General features: G+C 35.6%; 2 protein-coding genes across 21 annotated transcripts in view; both read left to right on the top strand.

Moving 5' to 3' along the window:
• The first annotated feature begins 1,994 nt into the window (after positions 1-1,994).
• On the top strand, positions 1,995-6,493 carry LOC119786271 (tumor necrosis factor receptor superfamily member EDAR-like). Its single transcript, XM_038289513.1, has 10 exons — positions 1,995-2,000; positions 2,272-2,370; positions 2,449-2,627; positions 2,721-2,836; positions 2,938-2,988; positions 3,356-3,466; positions 3,562-3,700; positions 3,804-3,942; positions 5,394-5,433; positions 5,554-6,493. The coding sequence occupies exons 1-10, from the start codon at positions 1,995-1,997 to the stop codon at positions 5,820-5,822; spliced, it is 1,149 nt and encodes a 382-aa protein (XP_038145441.1). The 3' UTR covers positions 5,823-6,493.
• Positions 6,494-7,249: 756 nt separating this feature from the next.
• map7d3 (MAP7 domain containing 3) overlaps positions 7,250-23,332 on the top strand; it is a 52,667-nt gene continuing 36,584 nt past the window's right edge. For 19 of the 20 annotated variants that reach the window (XM_038289563.1, XM_038289580.1, XM_038289578.1 and 16 more), the window contains exon 1: positions 7,273-7,394. In XM_038289563.1, the coding sequence (XP_038145491.1) occupies positions 7,349-7,394 (46 nt within the window). In that variant the 5' untranslated portion in view covers positions 7,273-7,348. Of the gene's footprint in view, positions 7,395-23,332 lie in introns of all 20 variants that reach the window. The other variant, XM_038289561.1, reaches the window with a different exon arrangement.

Below are 23,332 nucleotides of genomic sequence, written 5' to 3'. Positions count from 1 at the left end.
GTTTTTTTGAAGCCATGTTTACTTTTCTGATTGGAACTTCCTTCATAATGATGGTATGTTTGTTCATTTATTAGTTTCCTCTTCCAGAGGCTATCAATTCAATGACAGTGAAGAGTTTGGCTGAATGTTCTGTTAATGTGTTTGAACTTTTCCTGTATTTCATTGTGTTATGTAATGCAACCAACTATTTTTTTGTGATGGACAAATACAAAGAAGTGCATCATAATGAAGTGTATAAAATATTACCTATTTTTCTACATTATATCTACAAATATGAATCTAAACGGTGTCGCTTGAACTCATATTTACCCTGTCATCACCCTTAAGGAAATCCTGTGCAAACAATTTCCTTTAAAAAAGTTGCCTAATTAGTTCAGCGTCCACATGTGTGTGATTTTATATTAGCATGAACACATCTGTTTACATGAGTTTTCTATTGAGCAATCAACAGCATCTCGGACGACACATCACATTCTAATGAGAAAGAGATTAACGTTTAAGTTTTGTTGCATCTGAAATACGTAAAGAGTGAGTAGCACTCAAAAACATTCACGTTTCACTGTGGGAATGAAAGCATCATTCAGCAGGGACAGGGCATTTATGTTTAGGTGGATAAAACTGAATACAGGAAAATACAGAAAGAAAAACTCTTGGCTATAAAAAAAAAATTTAATAAATAGCTTTTGCACATACAAAAACACAAGGACTTTTGTAGAGCAGCACTTTCCAGCAAAACTGACTTAAATAAACCCATAGCTCCAATGAAATGCTGTAGATCAGAAGTTCTCAAGTTTAAGTCCTCTGGGACCAGTGCCCTCTAAATTGTATTTTATGCTTCAACACACCGGAATAAAATGCTCAGGAGGGAATTCAATGCATGTGTTTGAAACGTCTAAAGCAGCTTCAGAGGGCAGGGGTTTCAGACCACGAACTTATATGTATAATATCCAGGTCTTAGAAATGTCAAGTCCACTTTTGTTCAACGTCAATCCTCAAGGCCTTACAACCGTACAACATAGCTGAATCAAATAAATTGTGGTTGCATGAATTTTCTCCAAAATTTTAAGATTAAAGCAATTTAATTTCATAGCAAATACTCATTAACTTTTTTTCTTTCTTTTTTTCCCCCTTCCTTTTAAAAGGGAGTTTTCCTCTCCACTGTCGCTACAAGCATCTTTGTGTTGATGCAATCAGCTGGTTTTCCTTAGATAGAAAACTTTGAACCGATCTGACTGTATGATCTGGTTGAATCAACTCTGTAAAGTGCCATGAGATGACATGTGGTGAATTGGCGCTAAATAAATAAACTGAATTTAATAGATAATTTTAACATAGACCTATTAAATAAAGCTTACACTTTGAATATTAATTTGAATGATAAAGCTTATTTATTTGAAATACATAATTATTAAATGTATATATTTAGTATAAATAAAATATACTTACTTAGAATTAATAATAATGAATGTATTTATTTCAAATACATAAAATAGTTTGTCTAAATGGCATAAAAGTTACCTGATTATTATGCTATTCAAACAATATTTAATATTCAAACTATGTATATTTTACTAATTCTAAATTAATAAACCTCACAATTATGTATTTTGAATAAATAAGCTTTACCAATCTAATTAATATGCATCATGTAAGGTTTATTCAATCGTTTTGTGTTCAAATTATCCTAAAAAAAGTTTGGAATTTGTTATGTTATAAAATTACATAAATTTGGTAGAAATATTTTGGTGAGTGTGGATTCAGTTGGTCTAAAACAATAAATATCTAAAACATGCAGGACAGCAGCTTATATATAGACACTGCACTGACTGAAAATGTATACAGCCCATTCTATATATAGCCCAACTTTTTTGCAAAGGACAGTTTCTAAAATAAAATCCCATCCTTTAGATGTTAAAAAGCTGTTAGAGATCTATCTAAAAAGGAACTGCTGTGAGATGTGGATCTAAAAAGTTATAACTCAAGGGGCAAATCACATGCAGGTAATCCGCTTTATAAAATAGTTTATGATTTTGTTTTTTGTTTTTTTTACATTTTCAGATGATGCAATACTTCGTGCTTGTCTATTACAAAATCAATAAAAATATGCTGAATGTTGTGTTTGTGGCAACCTGTGAGGAACTTTAGGTGGTAAATCTTTTGCAAGGTATCATATGCTGATGATAAAAAATAAGAATAGATCTAAGGATGGCTTGCAAAACATTTACCAGTGTGTTTCTAAACTTTGACAATCCCTGATCTTTGTGTGTGTAGGTGCTATCTGAGCCCAGATGTGATCAGACAGAGTTCTTACACCAAAATGGCACCTGTGTTGAATGCCCTGTTTGTAAGCCTGGAGAGCAGCTATCCGGGGTAATGCACCACCTTTTTAGCTGCATGATTTCCTGCATTTAAATTTGTTGACTAAATCTAAACCATGTTTGTTTTCAGGATTGTGGCTTTGGTTATGGTGGAGATGGGGTTTGCATTCTCTGTGAAAGGGGGACCTTCAGCACAGTTACAGGTGTGGAGCCCTGCAGGAGATGCACTCAGTGCAACCTGCTGAACCGCCATATGCTGACCGATTGTTTTCCCACCAGTGACACTATGTGTGGGAAGTGTCTCCCAGGGTGAATCCCATCCACAATGCTGAAGCAAACCCCAGCTACATTTCAGTAGTATTTCAAAGCTTATATATATGTATGTATGTGTTTTATGAGCAGATATTATGAACTTAAGAGCATGACAGGGGATGTGGAGCTGCTATGTATTCCTTGTGAGAGCCAGGATGCACTCCATAAAGAGTGTAGAAGCTTTGCATCTCGAGGCTCTAAAGCGCGTATGAATCAAAACTCACAGACACAACAGTGGAAAAATTATGTTTAACTTTTCGTATGTATTGATAATTGTCTAAAAACTGTCATTTTTGACATCTGACAGAGAGCGCCATCATGTTACCTGTTGGAAAGTCGGACAAACAGACCGAAACAGGTAGTTTCACAGTTCCAGAGGGAGGTTTACATGAAATCTTAATGTTCTTGGATATCATCAAAGTTTGGGGCATTTAATGATTTATTTGAACAATGTTTTATTTTTATTTTTTATTGGTTGTTTGTATTTTTATTATCATAATTAGAATGATCATATACGTTGAATTAATAAAATGCTTAAATACAAGACTTTAGAAAACAAGTTAGAATTTCTTTTGAATTAAATATAATAAAATATACTGTATTTGGAAAGATATATAAAAGTCACTGATGTTGGTTGAATGACCACAGAATCCTGAGAAAAATGCAATTTTTTTTATTTCTTATTCATGACTTTAGCATGACTGGCTTAATTGTTCTCCTTTTAGGAATGAAGGAGGAAAGTATTTCTGCTGGCCTTATTGGTGCTGTAATAGCCTCCTTGTTTCTTCTTATTGCTACGTTACTTTGGGTTGTCCTCCTGACTGCTAAAAGATTCAGTAAGTAAGATTATTTTTAATATTTCAGCCATATTTGCTGTCTTATTTATGCATGGTTAGGATATGTCAGATTCTAAACACATTACCTCGTTCAGAGCAGATTCCTGAACGATGTATAAAACCTGAGGGGTTACTGTCTGGAGCAAACCTTCGGTACGAGTGTCCCTCTGGTCACACAGGGAAAGCAACGCAACAAGACACACCTTTAGAGACCAGTTTAACCGAAGATACAAGGTACATTTTCTGTAAATGCTGGAACAAAGAACATTACAATAAGCATTCATAGAATCTAAGTCAAATTTTGTTTTTTTTTAACTACCGGTACATCCATACCCAGAGGGCAGAACTCACTGAACCATGAGAGTGAGCTGCATCCCACTTCTATCGTGATTAATGTCACCACCAACATCAAGCCCTGCAGTCAGAAACAAGATAACATCATGCAGGACGGACAAACAGGCTTTAATACAGAGGAGGTATTTTGTTTTCCTTCTTAAAACTCTGAGAATCTTGCAAAAAATACTGAGCTCTGTCTTCAGGTTTGGGCAAATAACTTTCAAACTTCAGTTTTAAAGTAAATTCTAAATAACTTTTACGTTTAAAAAAAAACACTTCAGGATACTCTGATGAAACGATTGTATTTTTTTTTATGTTGCAGAGAGTTTTACTCTGAATATTGATTAACTTGCTTTTAACCCTTTACATCAGTTTGCCAAAAATATTCATTCATTCATTTAAATCGCAGACTTTTTTTTGTTCTAATCACTTCTATTATCCTGTATGTAAAATCAGACAAATAGGTATGCAGGTTGCTTTGACCATTATTAAATCTTGTGGGGTACCATGATAGGATGTCAAGTAAGTTTAGTTAAAACATTTTCTCTATGCTATTTATTACACAGTCTGCTGTTAGCAATTTTACAACAAAAAATGATCGGGAAAAAAGCGAGTTTAGTTGCAAATGGCTCAAACCACAGACCAGGGTTTCTTTCATGGCTTAGCAGATGCATCAAGTCTTACATCACCAGGTACATTAGAATTAAATAGATGCAGCAGAGGCGTGTAATCCAGGTTCAGAAATTAACAAGCTTGAACAGAGATTACCTCCAATATTTGTGTTTCCATGTCCAAAGCAAAGGATGCAGGAAGTCTTGATGGGGAAATTTACTTTCTGGAGCTGGAATTACCCTTCTCCGGGATGCAGTGCAGGAAGGAAGTGTCTGATCTGCACAAAATTCTCATCTAAAACTGATGTCATCTAACATCAATGTCTGACCTGAGAAATTACAAAACAAAAGAAAAAAGTCCTCTGAACACACGCTGAAGCAGTGTTGATATATAATCATATATAAAGGATTTATATATTATTATGAATGATTATCCTAGTTACTAAAGTACAGTGAAAAGCCGCATTAAAAGAGTGAGGCTGTTTAAATAAACATCAATAGTCTGTAATGTGCTCTGGTTTTTGAACCAGTTAAACACTAGAGGGCAGTAAGAGGCATTTTCTTTGGGAAAACTTCAGCATCATCTTGCTTTTCTCTGTGCCTTTATGAGTATCAATATAAATGAGTAGTTGATACGGTCAAGATTATTCTAAATCAGTGTTCCGTCTTTATGATCAAATAAAATTATTTAGATACTGAACAAACAAAGGTGGAGAGTTGGCCTAGTGATTAGAGCAGTGAGCTTGTGCTCTGAAAAGGTTGCAAAGTATCCGGTTCGATCCCCACAGCCTGCATTCTGGCTCCCTGAGCAAGACCCTTAACCCCACACTGCTCCTCGGACGCTGCACAATAGCAGCCCACTGCTCCCCAAGGGGATGGGTTAAATGCAGAGGTGAATTTCTCCAGTGTTAGATCAATAAAGTTCAATTATTTATATATTTAAAAAAGTGACCATGACTAATTTTCTATATCGACTTCAGATGGAGCAAAAACTGCAGAGAATATGGGAGATTGCCCAAGGTACGTACTTTATGTTCTCTGATAAATTTCTGCCGTAAAAAGGTATTAAAGTTCTTCAATTGGATGAGTTTTTATTTTGTTAAACCTTTTTTCTGTCACTTCTGTTCTGTATTTATTCAGGTCAGAGTATTGAGATACTGAACTATGACACCATTCAGGATTTGTCCCTGCTGCTCGACTCTCCTAACCACCTTTACATTTTAAGGAAGCTGGGGCTGTCTTTGGGTGTGCCCCCTCAGCTCACTGCTCATTTTCACAGTTTCCAGGACCTTTTTCAGTATCTCCGTACCTCCACCTACACTCAGCTTCCTCAACTGGCCCAGGCCGCTGCACTCCTTCCTAATTTTGAAGTTGTTTCAAGGATATACAGAGCTCTGGTGAACAAGTGATTGCTTACACCCTGAGGGTGTGTTCCCATGACTTGAACTATACCCTGATCTGCTTTAGATGATGAACCAGTCACCTGATCACAGTGTATACCTGTACCTACTCCTGGAGCAAAAGGACAATAGAAAATACTGAAAAAAAAAATAGTCTCCAAGTGAAATGTGATATTAATGAATGTAAATTGATCATTCATAAGAGGTTTGACTACACTAACTTCCTTTGTAAATAAATGCTGAAAATCTTAAGACACTAAACTACAAATGACATATAAGTATCAGAATGCAGTAGTACAAAAGAAACAGATTTCAGACTTTGTGTGTTTTGTCAACAATTTATATTATATCCATTTTAATTCAGTCACAGCTCTAAGCAAGGGTTTTTGCCTGTTTACAAAGTAAACAGGGTTAGCAGCCCTCTGGCTAAAGCATGTGAGACAAAGCCGGACAGAGAATACTGTGTTCACGGTAAAAGAGAATAACTTGAGCTCTGAAACCATTTTCAAATCCTCTTATTGGGAGATGCCTGTGAATTGATCATCTCTAGAAATTATTTGGCACATTAAATCTGGTAAGCGTTTAAATTATTCTATTCTTTCTTGTCAAACTTATGTTGAAAACTGTTTATTTATTTTTTTTGTTATAATAATAAAAGTGTTCTTAATTTATAGTTCCCAACGTCTGAAATTAATAAAATGTTCTATCCTAATTAATAAATAACACCAGGATAAGCTGATATGTTTTAAACAATAGTACTGGAATGGGGCCTTTTTTTTTAATAAATATATATATTGCAACTTAAAAACTTTTTTTAGGCAGGTGAAATACACTCTCTGAACGCCAGAGGGCGCTTGAATCATAATAGGATATTACCACAGTTGACTCGCCTTTCTCCTTCTTTATGCGCGATCGTTTATTGAACAGATGAAGTGCTAAAAACGTTTTCAGAAAAACTGGACGGAAGTCGAGTTCGAGAAAATGTATTTAACACTTAATGAAACATGAAAAAATAATATAAAGAACGCATTTAAATACAATTAGTAGCCAAATATTTTGCTAGAAATTATAGAAATTGTGAAAAACATTGATGCATTTACCTATATTTGCAGCAGTATGTTGAGCTTGTCGAATTGTTTATTGTTATACTTTGAGTTCTCACCTTTTTTTTTTTTTTACTTGTGTGTACCTGTATGTTTATATAGCCTATTTGATCTGCCGCCAGCACTTGATTTTTTTCTCTTGATATATTTTATATTATTTACCCATGAATTTATTACTTTAAAAATAAATACTGTTTCATTACACATGAGTTGTATAGCTGTCCCTTTTTAGAATTGAGTTAACGTGACTATATTAGGACATTGTCGGGCCTTGCTTTGTGTTATGGTTTTATGTAAATGGACAGAGTGAGACCTCACCTTCAACCATCTTTGATGTCCACGTACCCGCGGTGTCCGAGTCCAACCGGCTGTGCCGCTGTGTCGCGCGCCCCTGGTGTAGAAAAAAAAACACAGAGGGAAAACTTCATAGAAATGGCGGAAAGTACTACGACGCTCAAGGGCTTGAGAGCCCAGATGGGTAAGCGAAAACAGAAGGTTAACTTGCTATCGTTTCAGTTGTTTTTGCCGCACGGTGTGGAAATAAGGCTATGATCTTTTCAGGCTGCTTTAATCGTTCACCGGTTTTTTTTTTTGAGCGGCAAGTTTTTCCTGGCTAGGAAACGTTAGCTCCCAGTTCGGTCACCTGCTTACAATGGACGCAGACAGAGCTGCAACTTCTATATCTCAAGTTAACCGTGTGTTTTCTCTTCGTTCTTTCTTTCTATTTTTCCTTTAAGTGCTTCTCAGAAGTAAGCATAAACTTTATGAAAGCCAAACCGACTAATGCCACACATTAAAAGTTGACGTATTTAGCTAAATGTGCTAATGCCGGCTGATGTATCACAACGAAATATCACTCTTGACAAATATTCTCCATTAACTTTATCACTGTGTCCTCTTTGGATAACAACGTGCCATGTTTTTAATGACAAATTGCACACAAAGGCTGCTAACTAGCTTTAAATTGCAAACTCTGATGTTTTCTATCCTTCTGTTTTTATAATAATTTAGCAATGAACATTTGTCATCTCATCTTTTACATATTGTTTACAGTGATAAACTGCTTTTTTTATGGGTGCCACGTTCTGCTCTGCTACCAGTCAGTAGGCTCATGGTGCATTCATGTTGCAGCTTCCTGTTTGAAATTCCTCTTTATCTTCTTTCGCCCCCTCCTCATATGTTGTTGGTCATTTGTTTCTGTTTTGTTGGCATATGGCATAACCCCCTCCACCCCTAAAAGGGTGTATAGCAACAACGACTGACCTGAATTTTTAGGAGAGAAAGCTGGAGTGTCAGCCTCTGATTGGATCATTTCAGTCTAAAGCTGTTTTGTTGTTGTTTTGAGAGATGCACTGATCATTGATGTCTGTTTTGTTTTTGTTTTTTTTTTGTAGGTCTGACTGGTCGATTCTTTTATATATATATATATATATATATATATATATATATATAAAAGGGGTCTGAGCTACTGAATCAGATTAATATATTTGTGTAAGAGCTTACAAATGATGATGTTTTATATAACTGTTTAATATAAAACTCCAAAAATGCAATTCTGCACTTGTTATTAGTTTGTACATTTAAAGCCTGAAACTAGATGAGGTTCCTACTTTTGTTGGAATGAATGAAGAGCTGAATGCTGATATGTATTTATTTTTGTTCCAGTATTTGACCTGCAGATTTATTTATTTTTTACAACAAGGATTTTTTTTTATCCCCTAAAGCCTACAACTCATAAAAGATTAAATGTGAATGGAATCTTGAATGCTTTGGTAATTTAGTTGAAATGTTCCTGGAGTAGAGATGCATTGATAGGGATTTTCTCTAAAGTCTCATGTCTGATTTACTGATATTTTTGTTTAATTTTTTTCACTCCACCATTAAACATAACAGATACAATGTGTAGAAGATTTGTTGATAAAGGTGATACATTTTCATTTAGCAGGAAATTAACTTCTTCCCAGTTCATGCATCGAATTGCATTTCCCCTAGCCTAATCTATTGATTTAGAAAAAAATACATATTTTTTTTGTTCCTAAGCTCATTTATAACCTGAACATACTAAGTTTCTTACATTTACAAATAATGTTAAATTAAATAAGATATTTCACTAAGTTAGCTTCAGATAAAGGGGAAATTGTCAGATTCCAGTCCCTCGATTGATTGAAACCTTAAACTAGCTTTAGTTTTAAGGTCAGAAACCTGCTTTGTTAAGCAAAAGAATCCCAGCATTTTTGGATGCGGAGACATGTGGGTAGACTGAAGCAGCAGTCTCTATCAGTGCTTTTCATCTCTGCTTAACTGGGCTCATGCAGACTTGGATGTTTACTGTGTTTGCATCTGTGGGCATGAATGCTAGGCTTGTTATGGCTGTAGCAGCAGTCAGGCTGTGTGTTCAAGCGATTTAGGGTATGAGGGAGTTCTCTGCATACCCAGTATGGGTGTAGGCACGTTTTTACTCCTGGCTACAAGTGCACCATATTTAGAACTGATCTTCCGGTTTCTCCCTTAAATTTCCAGTCAGTATTTTCTATCAGGAATTTGCGTCCACCCAGTTCTGTGGTTTTATGAAAATGTCCACTGAGTGTCGAGTTACATGTCGGAATTCAGGCTTTGTGGGAATTAAAAAAGGAATCGTTTGACTGACCTTGAATGAGACTGGAGGACTCGAATTGATAAAATAATGCAAGAAATCTTGCTAGTGAGCATTGTCTTTTCCACAAGAATGTGAAGAAGGAGAAGATTCACCCTGAAGAAGCCAAAAATGATCTAAAAAATGCATGTAAAAATGTAAGCTTGTTCAGAGCTTGGAAGAAATGCTTCTGCAGAAATAATGAAGTAATTTATTGTGTGATGTGGGCTCCTGAAAAAAAGCACAAAAAAAGCCTCAAAGCACGAAATTTCAGTTTTAGTTTGCAGCTATTGTTTTGAATTATCGCTTCAAATATGTATGTTTCCTTACTTTGAAATATGTTTATTACATTTATGAATTTAACTCAAGTTTACTGAATAAGTAAGAAGTTTAGTTTAGTCTATTTTTTATTGATTGGTTGTATAAATATTAACCTTGTTAGCTTTCTGACTGTGATGTCAACACCCTTACAAAAATGAGGTTAACATTAAGAGTAGATTGACTTGAATGCTAAAGGGTTTTTCCTTTTTAAGCAGTTAATGTGCACTAGGTAACTTTAAAACTTACATATTTTTACTTTATGCCTAAAAATGTTACTATGTACTCACAGTAACTTGCAAACGGTTATCCTTCTTTCAGAGGTGTGCATTATTGTGTAATGTAATTAGTATCTAGGTATGGGTTAGGCATGAGTATGACATCCTCACACTGTGATTATCTTTGTGCAACACTAGGAGAATAGCAAAATGATTTTAACTGCTTAATTAGTTGGGCTGTCTGCTTAGACAGCCACGTTGAACTTTCTTACCTGCTGTAGTTACAAAATAGTCATCTTTGTATGAGTGACTGGTGCTTTATTTTCCAACCAAGTCTTTCTTTTTTTAAACTATGAAAAAGTGTATTAGTCTTTCTGCCTGCTGCCTGGCAGTGTGCAGTAACAGCTATGGTAGACCCAGAGCTGTGTTGCTTTTTAGCTCCATGCAGCCTTAGAAATCCCAGTCACTTCAGCAATACAGCTGACCTCTCATTCAAGAAGACTTTAAACCTTGGCAATGCTGTGGTAGAAAAATATTGCACTTTTTAAACACTGGGACTTCGAGTCGATCCATGCCTACTCAGTTATGAACACAATTTAGCATTTTCCCAAGAAAACTATTATTTTTCCACACTATAAATTGCTACTATATATTATATATTGCTAAAAACAGTTGCCTTCTGTTTATGCTGTTAACCTGATGTTGTGTCCTTAGGTTTAAATCAATATATAGATGAATTGAATGCTCCTTTATTAGCTGAACTATTAGAATTGAATTATATCATAAGCAAAATCATAGGGGCACAGAAGCGTACAGCATACACCCAATAGAAAAGTTATATTGCAAATAAAAAAAAGTAAATTTGTTACCAAAAATAAAATTGGAAGTCAGCCTTATATCAATATGTGGGGAATAAAGGTCTGTGATATATAGTGTATTGAATATAGGGCTGAAACAAATAATGCTGATTAATTCATTATTGAAATAATTGTTAATAAAATAATTGTTAACTGGCATGCCATTTTCGAAATACTATGGGCAGTTGATAAGAATAGATAGAATAAGTATACATTTTTTGCGTTTAATATAAAAAAAAGCGTAAATTGCCAGTAAATTTGCTCTAGCCAGAGCTCCTAAAGTAGCAGTTTTAGCTTCACCTGGTTAAAATACTGTCATAGAAGTATCTTCTATTAGCAACATTTTTTTTTATTTGATAAGTATCTTGATTTAATTATACAAATACTCAACATAATAACAATGGTTAGTTGAAAAAAAAACAGGCTATATAAAAGAAGAGCATCCCTTGGTTATTGGGAGTTAAACTGAATTTATCCTGATTCTTCATTTCTGATTTGTTTTGGCTCTATGTAGCCTATAAATAAATAATTACAGAAAAATGCATAGAAACAAAGGTTGACAGCAGGCACAATGGATTTATTCTGCTTTATTATGAAATAGACAAAGTATTACAACTTGTATGTTGAATAAATATTGTTTGTGTATATGAATAAAATAATTATTGCCTGCAGCTCTAAGAAAAATGGGTCTACCTGGAGGATGGTACTCTCAAACTGTGATGTGTCATCATTTCCTGCTTATACTGCAAATAGCCATGGCTTACGGTTGCATAAACAGGCCTTGGTAATCCTACAGCAGGTTTAGTGTGTGTGTTTTAAGATTTATCAGCTGTGTCATTTGACCTGACATTATTGGATGGTTGATTGTCTGAGATGTCTGGCGTGGTACCGTTGAACATTTGGTTTGTTTTAAAAAGAAGGGAAAAAGAAAAAGATGTTTTAAATATTTTTAATAAATATTTATCTATCATAGCCCACTTCCTTTTCTGATCCACCCCATTTATCAAATTGGTAATAAAAATCATGGTATAGCAGGATCTCATTACTAAAGAGTTCTTTCATTGATATTCTTCGTGTCCTTGCTGTGGGGCTGTGGAGATCATGGGGAGAAACTTTACTCCCCTACTTCCTTCTTTGTGGGTCGTCTGTGAATGAGAAGGTGTTATACATGCAAATTATCCTTAACTCTGAAATATTGTAGTTTAGCAGATCACCATAAGATAAAGAGCAAATCTTTTAACTTTTTTCTTCTAAACTGTTGAAGAAATACTTTCATATTTCTTATCTGTTTGTTAGTCCTGAATAATTGCTAATGAGCATTTTTGTTGATTTCATATCATCACAGCAAATTTTTAAGGAGCATGTTTCTCCAACCCTCTAACTAATAGCCTATTGCCCCCAAAATTAGTTTTCTGCTTCGGTCCCTTTGCCTTTTAATCAGAATCATCTTTATTTGAGCTTGATTGTCTGCATAGTGGAAGTTGTAGTTGTGGTACAGACTCACAGCGTGCAGACATTTATATGTAAAAGTGTGCTTTTTTGTAATAAGGAAATAAAAGAAAAAGGAGGAAGGTCATGATGGTGCAGATATGCTAACTCTCTTCACAGCAGTGTGGCTGACTGACTGTGAGGTGTTTATGCTCTTCTTACTGATGGCCCATGGAAAGAGACTGTTTCTATAGAAGCTATTTTTCCAAATAGCACTCTGTATTGGCAGCTCGACATTTGTGTGCAGGTTTTGTACTTTACTGTACTATGTTTACGTAAGGCCGTCCAATGTCCCGCGGTTCTTTGAAAATGACTTGCTTTGAAATGCTTTGCACGGAGAGCTCCCCTCGCAAAGCATTATGGGATTCGCTGTAACAGCGTCCCACTGTCGCCACCGTACAGTGGTGACTAATAACTAGAGGTGAGTATTGGCATGAGTGTTGAGATTCGATACATGTCACGATACTTGGGTCACGATAAGATATTATCACGATATTGCAGTATCTCTATATATTGCCATATTTTCAAATGATGAGATAAAACAGCAAGTGCTGTATATTTTCATCAGAAAATATTGATTAGGTATTATTATCCATGTTTTTTTGGGGTTTTCTTCCACTGTGACTGCCTCAAATACAGATTTGGTGCTGCACGCACAGTTAAAGGGCTCCACAGCGCTTTCTGCCAGAGTGGTGGTGCAAAGGTTGCCCATTTTCCCATCAATGTTTTATGCAACCATTTATTTTTTAATCGATACTAAGAAGTGAAAGATCTTTATTATATTGGGCAGCCGAATATCACGATATATCGCCAAAACGATTATTTCCCACACCCCTACTAATAACAAAGATGGCGCAGGCATCGTGCAGTGAAGGAGGAGTTATATGACCAACGGGTAGCAAAAAGCACTGATCATCTGTCCGAAGGCTAAGTTAACTGGGGGTTGGGTACAGGGTTGTGCATGTTTTTCTTTTTAAAGTGGAGAGGGCGGGTCTTTTAAAAAAAATCACAGTACCTTTAAGTTATCACCTAACAGTGCCCTTTTAGCTGCGCTGTATGGTGGCGCAGCATCCACTTCTCAAATTGACACATTTTTTCAGAAGGTTAGGATGTGATAACAGCAAAGTTATTAGCATTATGCTAAGCATAAAAAACAAAACATCATGCTAACAAGCAGGGTTTTTTTTTTTAGGTCTTTTTCGAGTTAACACACTACTTGGAGCCAAGTTAAAAAAAAAAAAATTTATGAGCTATAATTACCATGTGTTTAGGACCTCTGCTAACGTTAGTGTCTCTCCAAAACAGTCATATCAGTAGCCTGGCCAGCCAGACTGACTGACGCCATATACATGACGTATCACTCTGCCAAGGAGCTGGTAGAGCCCGATTATAAAGACCCTCTCCTTATGAGAGAAAACAAAAATTTTCTGTTAAGAAAATGACCGTTCATCAACTGATTTAGTTGATAGATCAAATCAATCAACTAAATAGTTTGGAGCCATCTTGCTTTTGCATGACAGAGGAAAAATACAGTGATCAATGAACTCAGGAAAGTTTAATATCTTTACAGGCCAGTTTAAGGAAGTGTTTACTTTTTCCTTTGTGCTGAGGCCTATTTGGGCAGTCTATTAACCTTTATTTATTGAATAAATCAAATTTCATATACTTTTAATTGAATATTCAAGTCTCCATTCATGTTTAAAGATTCAATAATGTCTCATTGAACAGGAAACAAAATGTTACCTCTCATGTGAACATTGTTGCACAAATGTAATGGAGCCTTTTGCTAATCTTTGAACTCAACAGCGTGGCTGTGGTGGAGGTTGGATGTGTTACTTTGGGTAGTCCCGAAAGTTTTCAGACAAACTTTGCATATTGTGTTCTTTTGCTCAACATGGCGTAATTTTCGAACCACCGAACTGAATATAGAGCGAGAACGATGTGTATCGTTTAAACTTGCACACCCTCGTTTAAGACCGGTCTGCTGCGCGCTCAGCTCTGACAACGCTCCCTTGACGACTTCTCTGTGCGCTCAGCTTCATCTCTGCCTCGCTCAGCTCGCCAGGATTAACTGATAAACAGCAGAATTAAGTTTCTTTCATTTACTGACATGGGAAATTTGTCACCGGTTATCATAGCGAATGACGGTAACGGTAAAAGTCCGATTTGTCGCCCAGCACTATAGTCTATAGGGTTATCAAGATGCATTACTACTAGTGCTTTAAAAAAAAAATATCTACCCATTTGTTAAAAAGAATAGTTCATGACTATGACTTCCTGATGAGGCCAAAAAAATGCTATGCGAAATGTTTCATTTAAGAAGAAAGGGCCTCCAACCTGAAGGGGTTAAATATCTCATGGCTTTAAATATAACAGCTCATTAAATGGGATAAATTCAAGCCTTCTTAGCCAAAAACAGGAACTAGACAACAAAATAAATTCTTTCACATTCAGGAAAATAATTTAATATCTATGTATTTTGGTAAGCATACTGTTATCCTTTTGTGTCAGGGTTGGACAAAACATTGTGGACTTAAAGTTTTAAATACCGCAAGGTCCTCCCTTTCATTTAGTTGTTACGCTTCCTTGGCACAAAGCAATTTAGCTGCAGGGAGTGAAGCCATCAAAAAGCCACAGAAAAATAATCATACCAGCTGGTCTAACTGGATTTTTAGTCATATTATTTCCCTCATTACTTGATGGAGGCTTGTACAATATCCTTATAAATGTTGCTATAATGGACTTGTTATAATGCGGACAGGCCTGTTTCATGTTTAGTTTTTCCTTTTTTGTGCAGCCTGTCGAGCTTAGCAGCAAGGTCATCATTAGCCCTGCCTGGTGGTCTCCTACTTTAAGCAATTATTGCCCTAATAGTTCACTTTTCTTTTTTCCAGTTTCTATTAACCAAAATTCTAAAAATGCAAACAATTGATCATTCCTTTACTATCTGTGCTACTTTATTGCAAGATGAAGGGAGTTAAGATGCATTCCATTACTAAATCATATGTGAGTATCGGGCAAGTTACTTTCTGCAGGCCTGAGTTTAATTCAATACATTTAAACCGACGTCCCTCTGCTTAGAAAAAAAAAAATGCATGTCATGATTTGCATAGAAACCAGCCCTCAGCAGGCTTAATAACCAGAATGTGCTCGAGATCTTTTAAAGTGTTTTCTAAGTTTGTCTCATCATCAGTAGTGATGTATGTTAATGTGTGCAAATCTCCATAGTGATAACATGCTGAGAGGGAGCTCTTTCGTTGCCTTTTTTTCATTTCTTTGAGCACACCTGGCTCTTCTCTGCCTCTTTAGGTTAGTAACAAAGCTTTTTGTTTATCAAGGTCAGTTGACATCCTTGGAGAGCCTTGAACATTTAAATCTAAGATGTTTCTGATATAACTTAACACAAACTGAAATTGTCAGCAGTTCTAAAGTAAAATCATGAAATTATAAGTTTTTATTTATAAACTGATGTTTTTACATAGACTGGTATTATGCTTAGATACTCTCCACAGTTGGATTGAACAGCTGCTACCTCAATTCCTTCCTGTCAGCTTTTACTTCCCTCTATGAGCCAGTTTTACTGAACTTTAAAGTCTAACAACAAAAAGTGGTGGTGTTAATTATTATAACTCTTATTTTGAATATTTTGCAGTTGCTTTTGGCAGCATATTTAAAGTCAAAATGTCAGAAATATGCATTCATAACTTAAATATAGAGGACAAATTTTATTATGGGACACTTCTTATGTTAAGTCAATAATTCTTCTGTCCTTCTATTTATTTATGATTTATCCTGGTTATGAATCCAAATTTGCCTTCATATGGGCCTTTAAGTGTTCTGAGCCTTTGACTGCTCAGAGTATTACTTAGCAACTGTTACCCTGCAGCGCTCTGCCTTTCTGTCCCCATGAGAATATTAGATTGTATTGTGTAAGTTGTCATTTCAGAAGCTGTGCTTTTATTTTTTGCTTATATACATTCATTTGTACAGTAATTAGGTATGTTTAATCAGTCGGAGTCTTATGGCAGCAGATGCTCACACTGGTCATAGGTGACATGGTCCCAAATACTTAATGTCACAGGTATGATATAAATCCATGAGATAAAGAGAAAAAACACAGAACAGACATTTATAGAAACTGATTCTGTCACCTAATATTTACCAGTACTATTGCCATCAGATTTTCATATATTGTGCAGGACAATAGTCCAGACCAAATCAGTAATCAAATATTAATTGTTCACTCACAATTGGAGCAGAAGAGGTAGAATGTGGGAGTAGAAGTGACTTTTACCCAGAGGTAATTAGTATTGACTTGCATTTAATTTTGTTGCAAAAAACAACTAACAAGCTGAGCTGTTCTTATGTTATTTACTGTCTGTTTAGCCTGCTGTAGGTTTTGATGGGCAATTGGATATATTCCATCTGTCGTCACAATTTGTTTGCACTTTTCAAACCTAGAGAAATTACCCTTTAAATTTGTTTTTAACACTTTTTAACATAAAGCTAATTATTGTTGAATTATTTAACCTACCAGAATTTGCATTATATGATTTCATGACTTCCTTTACTACAATTAAAATGTTATTCTATAGTAGAGATAAAATTATTAAATGCATGTTAAAAATGCTTCACTCAACTCCTGGTCATTCAGATATCATTACCATGGTTTAAATATCCTAAAATAAAATACCCAAATGTTAATTAGTAGGATTTTGACATATGTAAATTATGCATGCACTTCTGGGAGACTTCCTCCAATAGGCTACAAAATGTACTGGCATACGTCAGGTAGGCTTGTCCCGATCCGATCCACGTATCGGATCGGGACGCCGATATTGGCAAAAAAATCCGTATCGGCAAAGCATGTAAAATGCCGATCCAGACTGCCGATCCAGTTAAAAAAAAAAAATCTGGTCCGTATTTTCCAGTTTCGCCGATTGAAACGATCCATTCCACTATTTTGCGCCAGTGTTCCCCTGTTTTGCATTTTTATTAAAACTTACAGTAATACTTGCACCTTTAACTGTTTACGGTTTTACTGCTCACTGTGCAATTTCAGATTGCTATTCATAATTTTGTCCAGTTTGTGTTTATCTCTTAATAAACAGGAAAGTTTGTTGTTACCAAACATTGTGTTTTATTCAATCTCACCTAATTCAGCTGGCTAGATGTTATCAAGAGTACTAAAACCCTTTTCAACATGAGTCTTACAACTAAGGCTAAATACTTTCACTTAAACTTAAATACATGCTCGGATAGGCTGGTATCGGCCAGTATCGGTATCGGATCGGAAGTCCAAAAACAATATCGGTATCGGATCGGAAGTGCAAAAACCTGGATCGGGACATCTCTAACGTCAGGTAGCAACTATTGCATTTCAACCATGCCTTTGATAAGTTGTGGATTTTGATGAATAACTCTAAGATAAAAGCAGCAAAGAGTTGTCTTGACCTGAAAGCTCTGCAGTCAGAGCAAAGACAGCAGAGAGGAAACTTGCTCAGTTTTCCGACAGCTAATGTTTAATGCATGCGCAAAGCTGCCAATGATTGCGCCCTGGATTACAAAGCAGTACATAATAGGACTGGGTATTTTAGCCAAAGTCCTGAATCGATTCCCTATTGATTCATACAGTTCTAAATCGGTTAATTTCGATTCGATCTGTTTTTACAATAATGAAAGTGGTTCAACTGTGTTTAAATAAAACACTCATGTATTAAATTTTTTCCTGTCATATTAAACACAAAGTGCAAACTTGTAAATCAGACAGTTAAAACTGTCTCAAAAGTGCAAACTTCTTTGTGAAAAGTGAAAAAGTGAAGCTTCACTCGGGCGAGCAGATGTGACAGGGGGGACACAGCAGACATGCATGAGCTGCATTATCTCCACTGCACAAACGGTATGTGCAGCGTTGTCTGGAACAACTACAGGATGTTTGCTGGTCATCCCCCTTTTGTAAATGTCTTCAGTCAACCTATTGACTATATTTGTAGCTGTCTGTCTTGAAGTAATCTTGAGTGCAATTTTCCTGCTCATTTGAATGTGAACAACACGCGGGTCACTATAAAATGAATTGATCTCATTCCCTAGACATCGATTTTTTTTTTTACCCAGCCCTAGTACATAAATATGTCAATATAGTGTTTTTTATCTATATAATTACCAGATTGCCACACAGTCTAAATAACTTATTCACCTCCTAACCAGCTTGCCTCTGAGTTAGAGTTGCAGCTTACGTTTATTTTGATTATCAGATAATCTGCTTATTAATATTTTTTGATTAATTATTGGATAGCAGAAGCTTCCTTAAAAGATTTTATACAGAATTTTAACCAGGTGCAGCTAGAAATATGTAACTTGATGTCTTATTAATAGAGCATATTGATAGACAATGGTTTTTAATCCTGAGAGCAAAATATATTTTTTTACAATTTTGTTGGTGAAGTAGGTTGCCTTTTCAGCAAATGACATGTTGAGAGTCTCTGTATACCAGTTAATGATAAATTGATTACCTAATTAGTTGATTATTTCATTATTCAAATTTAATCCAGCTTAATTGTTTCAGCTTTACAATGATTTCTTTTCTTTAATAAAATTAGGTGTATGAAGTGTGAATTTAGGCAATGTATAAAAATTCATGCCTTAAGTTTTTCATAGTTTGGACTAAATGGCGATCATCTATGAGGTACCCCCAGGGACATAAATCAGAATTAACTTGCATATACACTAGGGCTGCAACTAACGATTATTTTAAAAATCGATGAATCGGACGATTATTTTTTCGATTAATCGATGAATCGGACAAAAAATATTTTTTATATTAACCTCTTTATTCCAAAATAAACATTATAGACAGAACAAACAAGCACACAAGTACAGGTTGCTCATTAACTGTACTGGTGCAATATGAAAAATAAATGTTTGTGTTAAAACTACGCAAACTTACATGAGAAATGTAGATGTACATCCACAAAATATAGGGTACTTTGTTTCATAAAGCGCAAAAAAAGACATTTTTGTTTTTAAAAGCCTCTAAGGGGTTCAAACAATAGGCCCCCCCATTTCAACAAATGAGTTTTTTTTAGACTAGAAGAGTTCTGCCTTTTAAGACAGGAAAGTACAGCAGTTAAAGTTGCTACTTGAGAAAATACTGAACCATAGAGATAAAAATAGCCCTGTGATTCAAATTATAAATTGTATTTGGAATAAAAATGAGAGAACTAGGGGTGCTAAAAAACACATCCTCCAAAGACAGATATTTACATGGGAATGTGGCATATAATTAATTGACATATTACTGATCTTGCTGGATTTTATTCTGCTTTACTTCTATAAATTGCAGGATCATCTTTACTTTATCTTTGCCAGATTTAAACTTTAAAAGTCTTGCCCTCATAATTTGCAAGTTAATTTATTTATAAAGTAAATGTAAACGCTGCTTAAGCTAGTTCAAATGAAATTTAAAGTAAAATAAGTAGCCAACCTTATCACTGTCTGTAACCTACTAACAAGATAAGGAAAGCATCAGATGAGCTACCTGAGAAACTAACGTAACGTTTCCCCACTTTAAAACCAAACAAACATGGTGGTTCCGTGCCATGTTAATTTCTTTTGAAAAAAGTTGCATGTTATCACTTTTTTCACTTTACAAAGCGCAGGCTATTTTAATTATTGTGATCAATTTGCGCCGTCAATCCCGGTGCATGCGCGCTTCATTTGCAGTCTGGACGCTGAGGCTCTGACTGAGAGGGACTCCTGCGGGAAAACGCGGTTGGGGTGGGGGAGGCGCCCCACGGCAGAGTAGGAATGATACATGCTTTCACGTAAGAGTCTCCAAAAGCCACCAGTGACACCGAAAAAAGTCGCCAGATTTGTCGCTAGTCGCTTTTTTGAAAAATAGTCGCTGGAGGGGTCTGAAAAGTCGCGGAGTTGGCAACACTGCTCCTGCGGCGCTGACTCGCTCTGCCGTATTTTTTTTCCTTCCTCTTTCAGTCAAGAGGCAGTGATGACGGCGCAGCGGATGACGCAATAATCGCGCGACACAACTAATCGATGATGAAATTCGTTGCCAACGCTTTTAAAAGTCGATTTTTATCGATTTTATCGATTCGTTGTTGCAGCCCTAATATACACATATTAAATTACACTCTTCCATATAATATACTGAAAACCTCACACAAACACTAGTAAAAAGCTCTCACATAAACTAGTGAAAACATTGACCTCTTATATAATCTACTCAAAAGCTCTCATACAAAGTAGTGAGAACTGTTCATATAAACTGGTGAAAAGCTTTACCTTTCATACACACTACTAGAAAGCTTTCATATACACTATTAAAAAGCTCTCATATACACTACTAGAACACTCTCATATACACTATTAGAAAGCTCTCATATACACTATTAGAACGCTCTCATATACACTATTAGAAAGCTCTCATATACACTATTAGACCGCTCTCATAAACACTATTACAACGCTCTCATAAACACTATTAGAACGCTCTCATATACACTATTAGAACGCTCTCATAAACACTATTAGAACGCTCTCATAAACACTATTAGAACGCTCTCATATACACTATTAGAACGCTCTCATATACACTATTAGAACGCTCTCATAAACACTTTTAGAACGCTCTCATATACACTATTAGAACGCTCTCATAAACACTATTAGAACGCTCTCATAAACACTATTAGAACGCTCTCATATACACTATTAGAACACTCTCATATACACTATTAGAACGCTCTCATATACACTATTAGAACGCTCTCATAAACACTATTAGAACGCTCTCATAAACACTATTAGAACGCTCTCATAAACACTATTAGAACGCTCTCATATACGCTATTAGAACGCTCTCATACACGCTACTAGAAAGCTCTCATACACACTACTGAAAAGCTATTAGCGGATTTCAGTTGAAACGGAAGGCGTTTCAGTGAAACAGGAAGGACCGTCATTACACCGGAAGTTGTTTTAAACGGAGGTCATTCTGGCTAGCTCCGTACATTTTGTGCTATCTCCGGCCGAAATTGTATCAAATAAAATTATTGATTCATGCTCAGCTATCCGCTAAACAACTCACAGAAGCATGGGCATTACTCGACTTTATTTTTTATGTTTTTGCTTCAACAGAGATCCTTTTCCGGTGTTGTGCGAAATTCTGTTCCCATGTGAAAATCTGTTCCACCTGTGTCGGGAGCGCGCCGCGCGTTGCAGCCACATAAGCGGATCTGATCATTTCCCAGGCCTTTCGGATCATTTCTTGGTTAAATAAAAAGTCGTAAAATTATACAAGGTTGAGACATTTAGTTTAATCAGCCGCTGTTGTTTACAAAATTGTAAAATAAAAAAAATAAATGCGGTTTTCTTATTATGTTTTGTGTTGTTATTTTAAACGGCAAGAGAATCAGTCTCTTTCCAAGTTTTTTCACTTCAGCCTGACAGAAATAAAAGTCAAGTCACCAAATACCAAATTTGTATTTATAATTTTTTATTACTGATATAAGATGATGGGAAGTGCCTGATAGCAGTTCCATAATATGGAAACAAATTAATTTAGCTGCAAATCTTAAACTGTGTTTATTCCTCTCTTCATCAACAACAAACCATCTGGATTCGGTGATATTTGAGCAATGTTTGCCTAAATTAAAGGAGGGGGACCATATATTTTAGCTTTCTAATAGTGTGTATGAAAGCTTTCCAGTAGTGTGTTTGAGAGCTTTCTAGTAGCGTGTATGAGAGCGTTCTAGTAGTGTATATGAGAGCTTTCTAATAGTGTATATGAGAGCGTTCTAATAGTGTATATGACAGCTTTCTAATAGTGTATATGAGAGCGTTCTAATAGTGTATATGAGAGCTTTCTAATAGTGTATATGAGAGCGTTCTAATAGTGTATATGAGAGCTTTCTAATAGTGTATATGAGAGCTTTCTAATAGTGTTTATGAGAGCTTTCTAATAGTGTATATGAGAGCGTTCTAATAGTGTATATGAGAGCTTTCTAATAGTGTATATGAGAGCGTTCTAATAGTGTATATGAGAGCTTTCTAATAGTGTATATGAGAGCTTTCTAATAGTGTGTATGAGAGCGTTCTAATAGTGTATATGAGAGCGTTCTAATAGTGTATATGAGAGCGTTCTAATAGTGTATATGAGAGCTTTCTAGTAGCGTGTATGAGAGCGTTCTAATAGTGTATATGAGAGCGTTCTAATAGTGTTTATGAGAGCGTTCTAATAGTGTTTATGAGAGCGTTCTAGTAGTGTATATGAGAGCTTTCTAATAGTGTATATGAGAGCTTTCTAATAGTGTATATGAGAGCGTTCTAATAGTGTTTATGAGAGCTTTCTAATAGTGTATATGAGAGCGTTCTAATAGTGTTTATGAGAGCGTTCTAATAGTGTTTATGAGAGCGTTCTAATAGTGTTTATGAGAGCGTTCTAATAGTGTATATGAGAGCGTTCTAATAGTGTTTATGAGAGCGTTCTAATAGTGTATATGAGAGCGTTCTAATAGTGTATATGAGAGCGTTCTAATAGTGTATATGAGAGCGTTCTAATAGTGTATATGAGAGCGTTCTAATAGTGTATATGAGAGCTTTCTAATAGTGTATATGAGAGCTTTCTAATAGTGTATATGAGAGCGTTCTAATAGTGTATATGAGAGCGTTCTAATAGTGTATATGAGAGCTTTCTAATAGTGTATATGAGAGCTTTCTAATAGTGTATATGAGAGCATTCTAGTAGTGTATATGAGAGCTTTTTAATAGTGTATATGAAAGCTTTCTAGTAGTGTGTATGAAAGGTAAAGCTTTTCACCAGTTTATATGAACAGTTCTCACTACTTTGTATGAGAGCTTTTGAGTAGATTATATAAGAGGTCAATGT

This window comes from Cyprinodon tularosa, unplaced genomic scaffold (assembly GCF_016077235.1).
Source record: "Cyprinodon tularosa strain WSP-4 unplaced genomic scaffold, ASM1607723v1 ctg27, whole genome shotgun sequence".
NCBI lineage: Eukaryota > Metazoa > Chordata > Actinopteri > Cyprinodontiformes > Cyprinodontidae > Cyprinodon > Cyprinodon tularosa.
Note: the sequence above shows the minus strand (reverse complement) of the source record. Positions and strands in the feature narration are given on the sequence as shown.

Coding starts and splice junctions, on each gene's coding strand:
- LOC119786271 (XM_038289513.1), top strand. Junction 3,467..3,561: donor CCTGACTGCTAAAAGATTCA/GTAAGTAAGATT, acceptor TACCTCGTTCAG/AGCAGATTCCTGAACGATGT. Junction 3,701..3,803: donor AGTTTAACCGAAGATACAAG/GTACATTTTCTG, acceptor ATCCATACCCAG/AGGGCAGAACTCACTGAACC.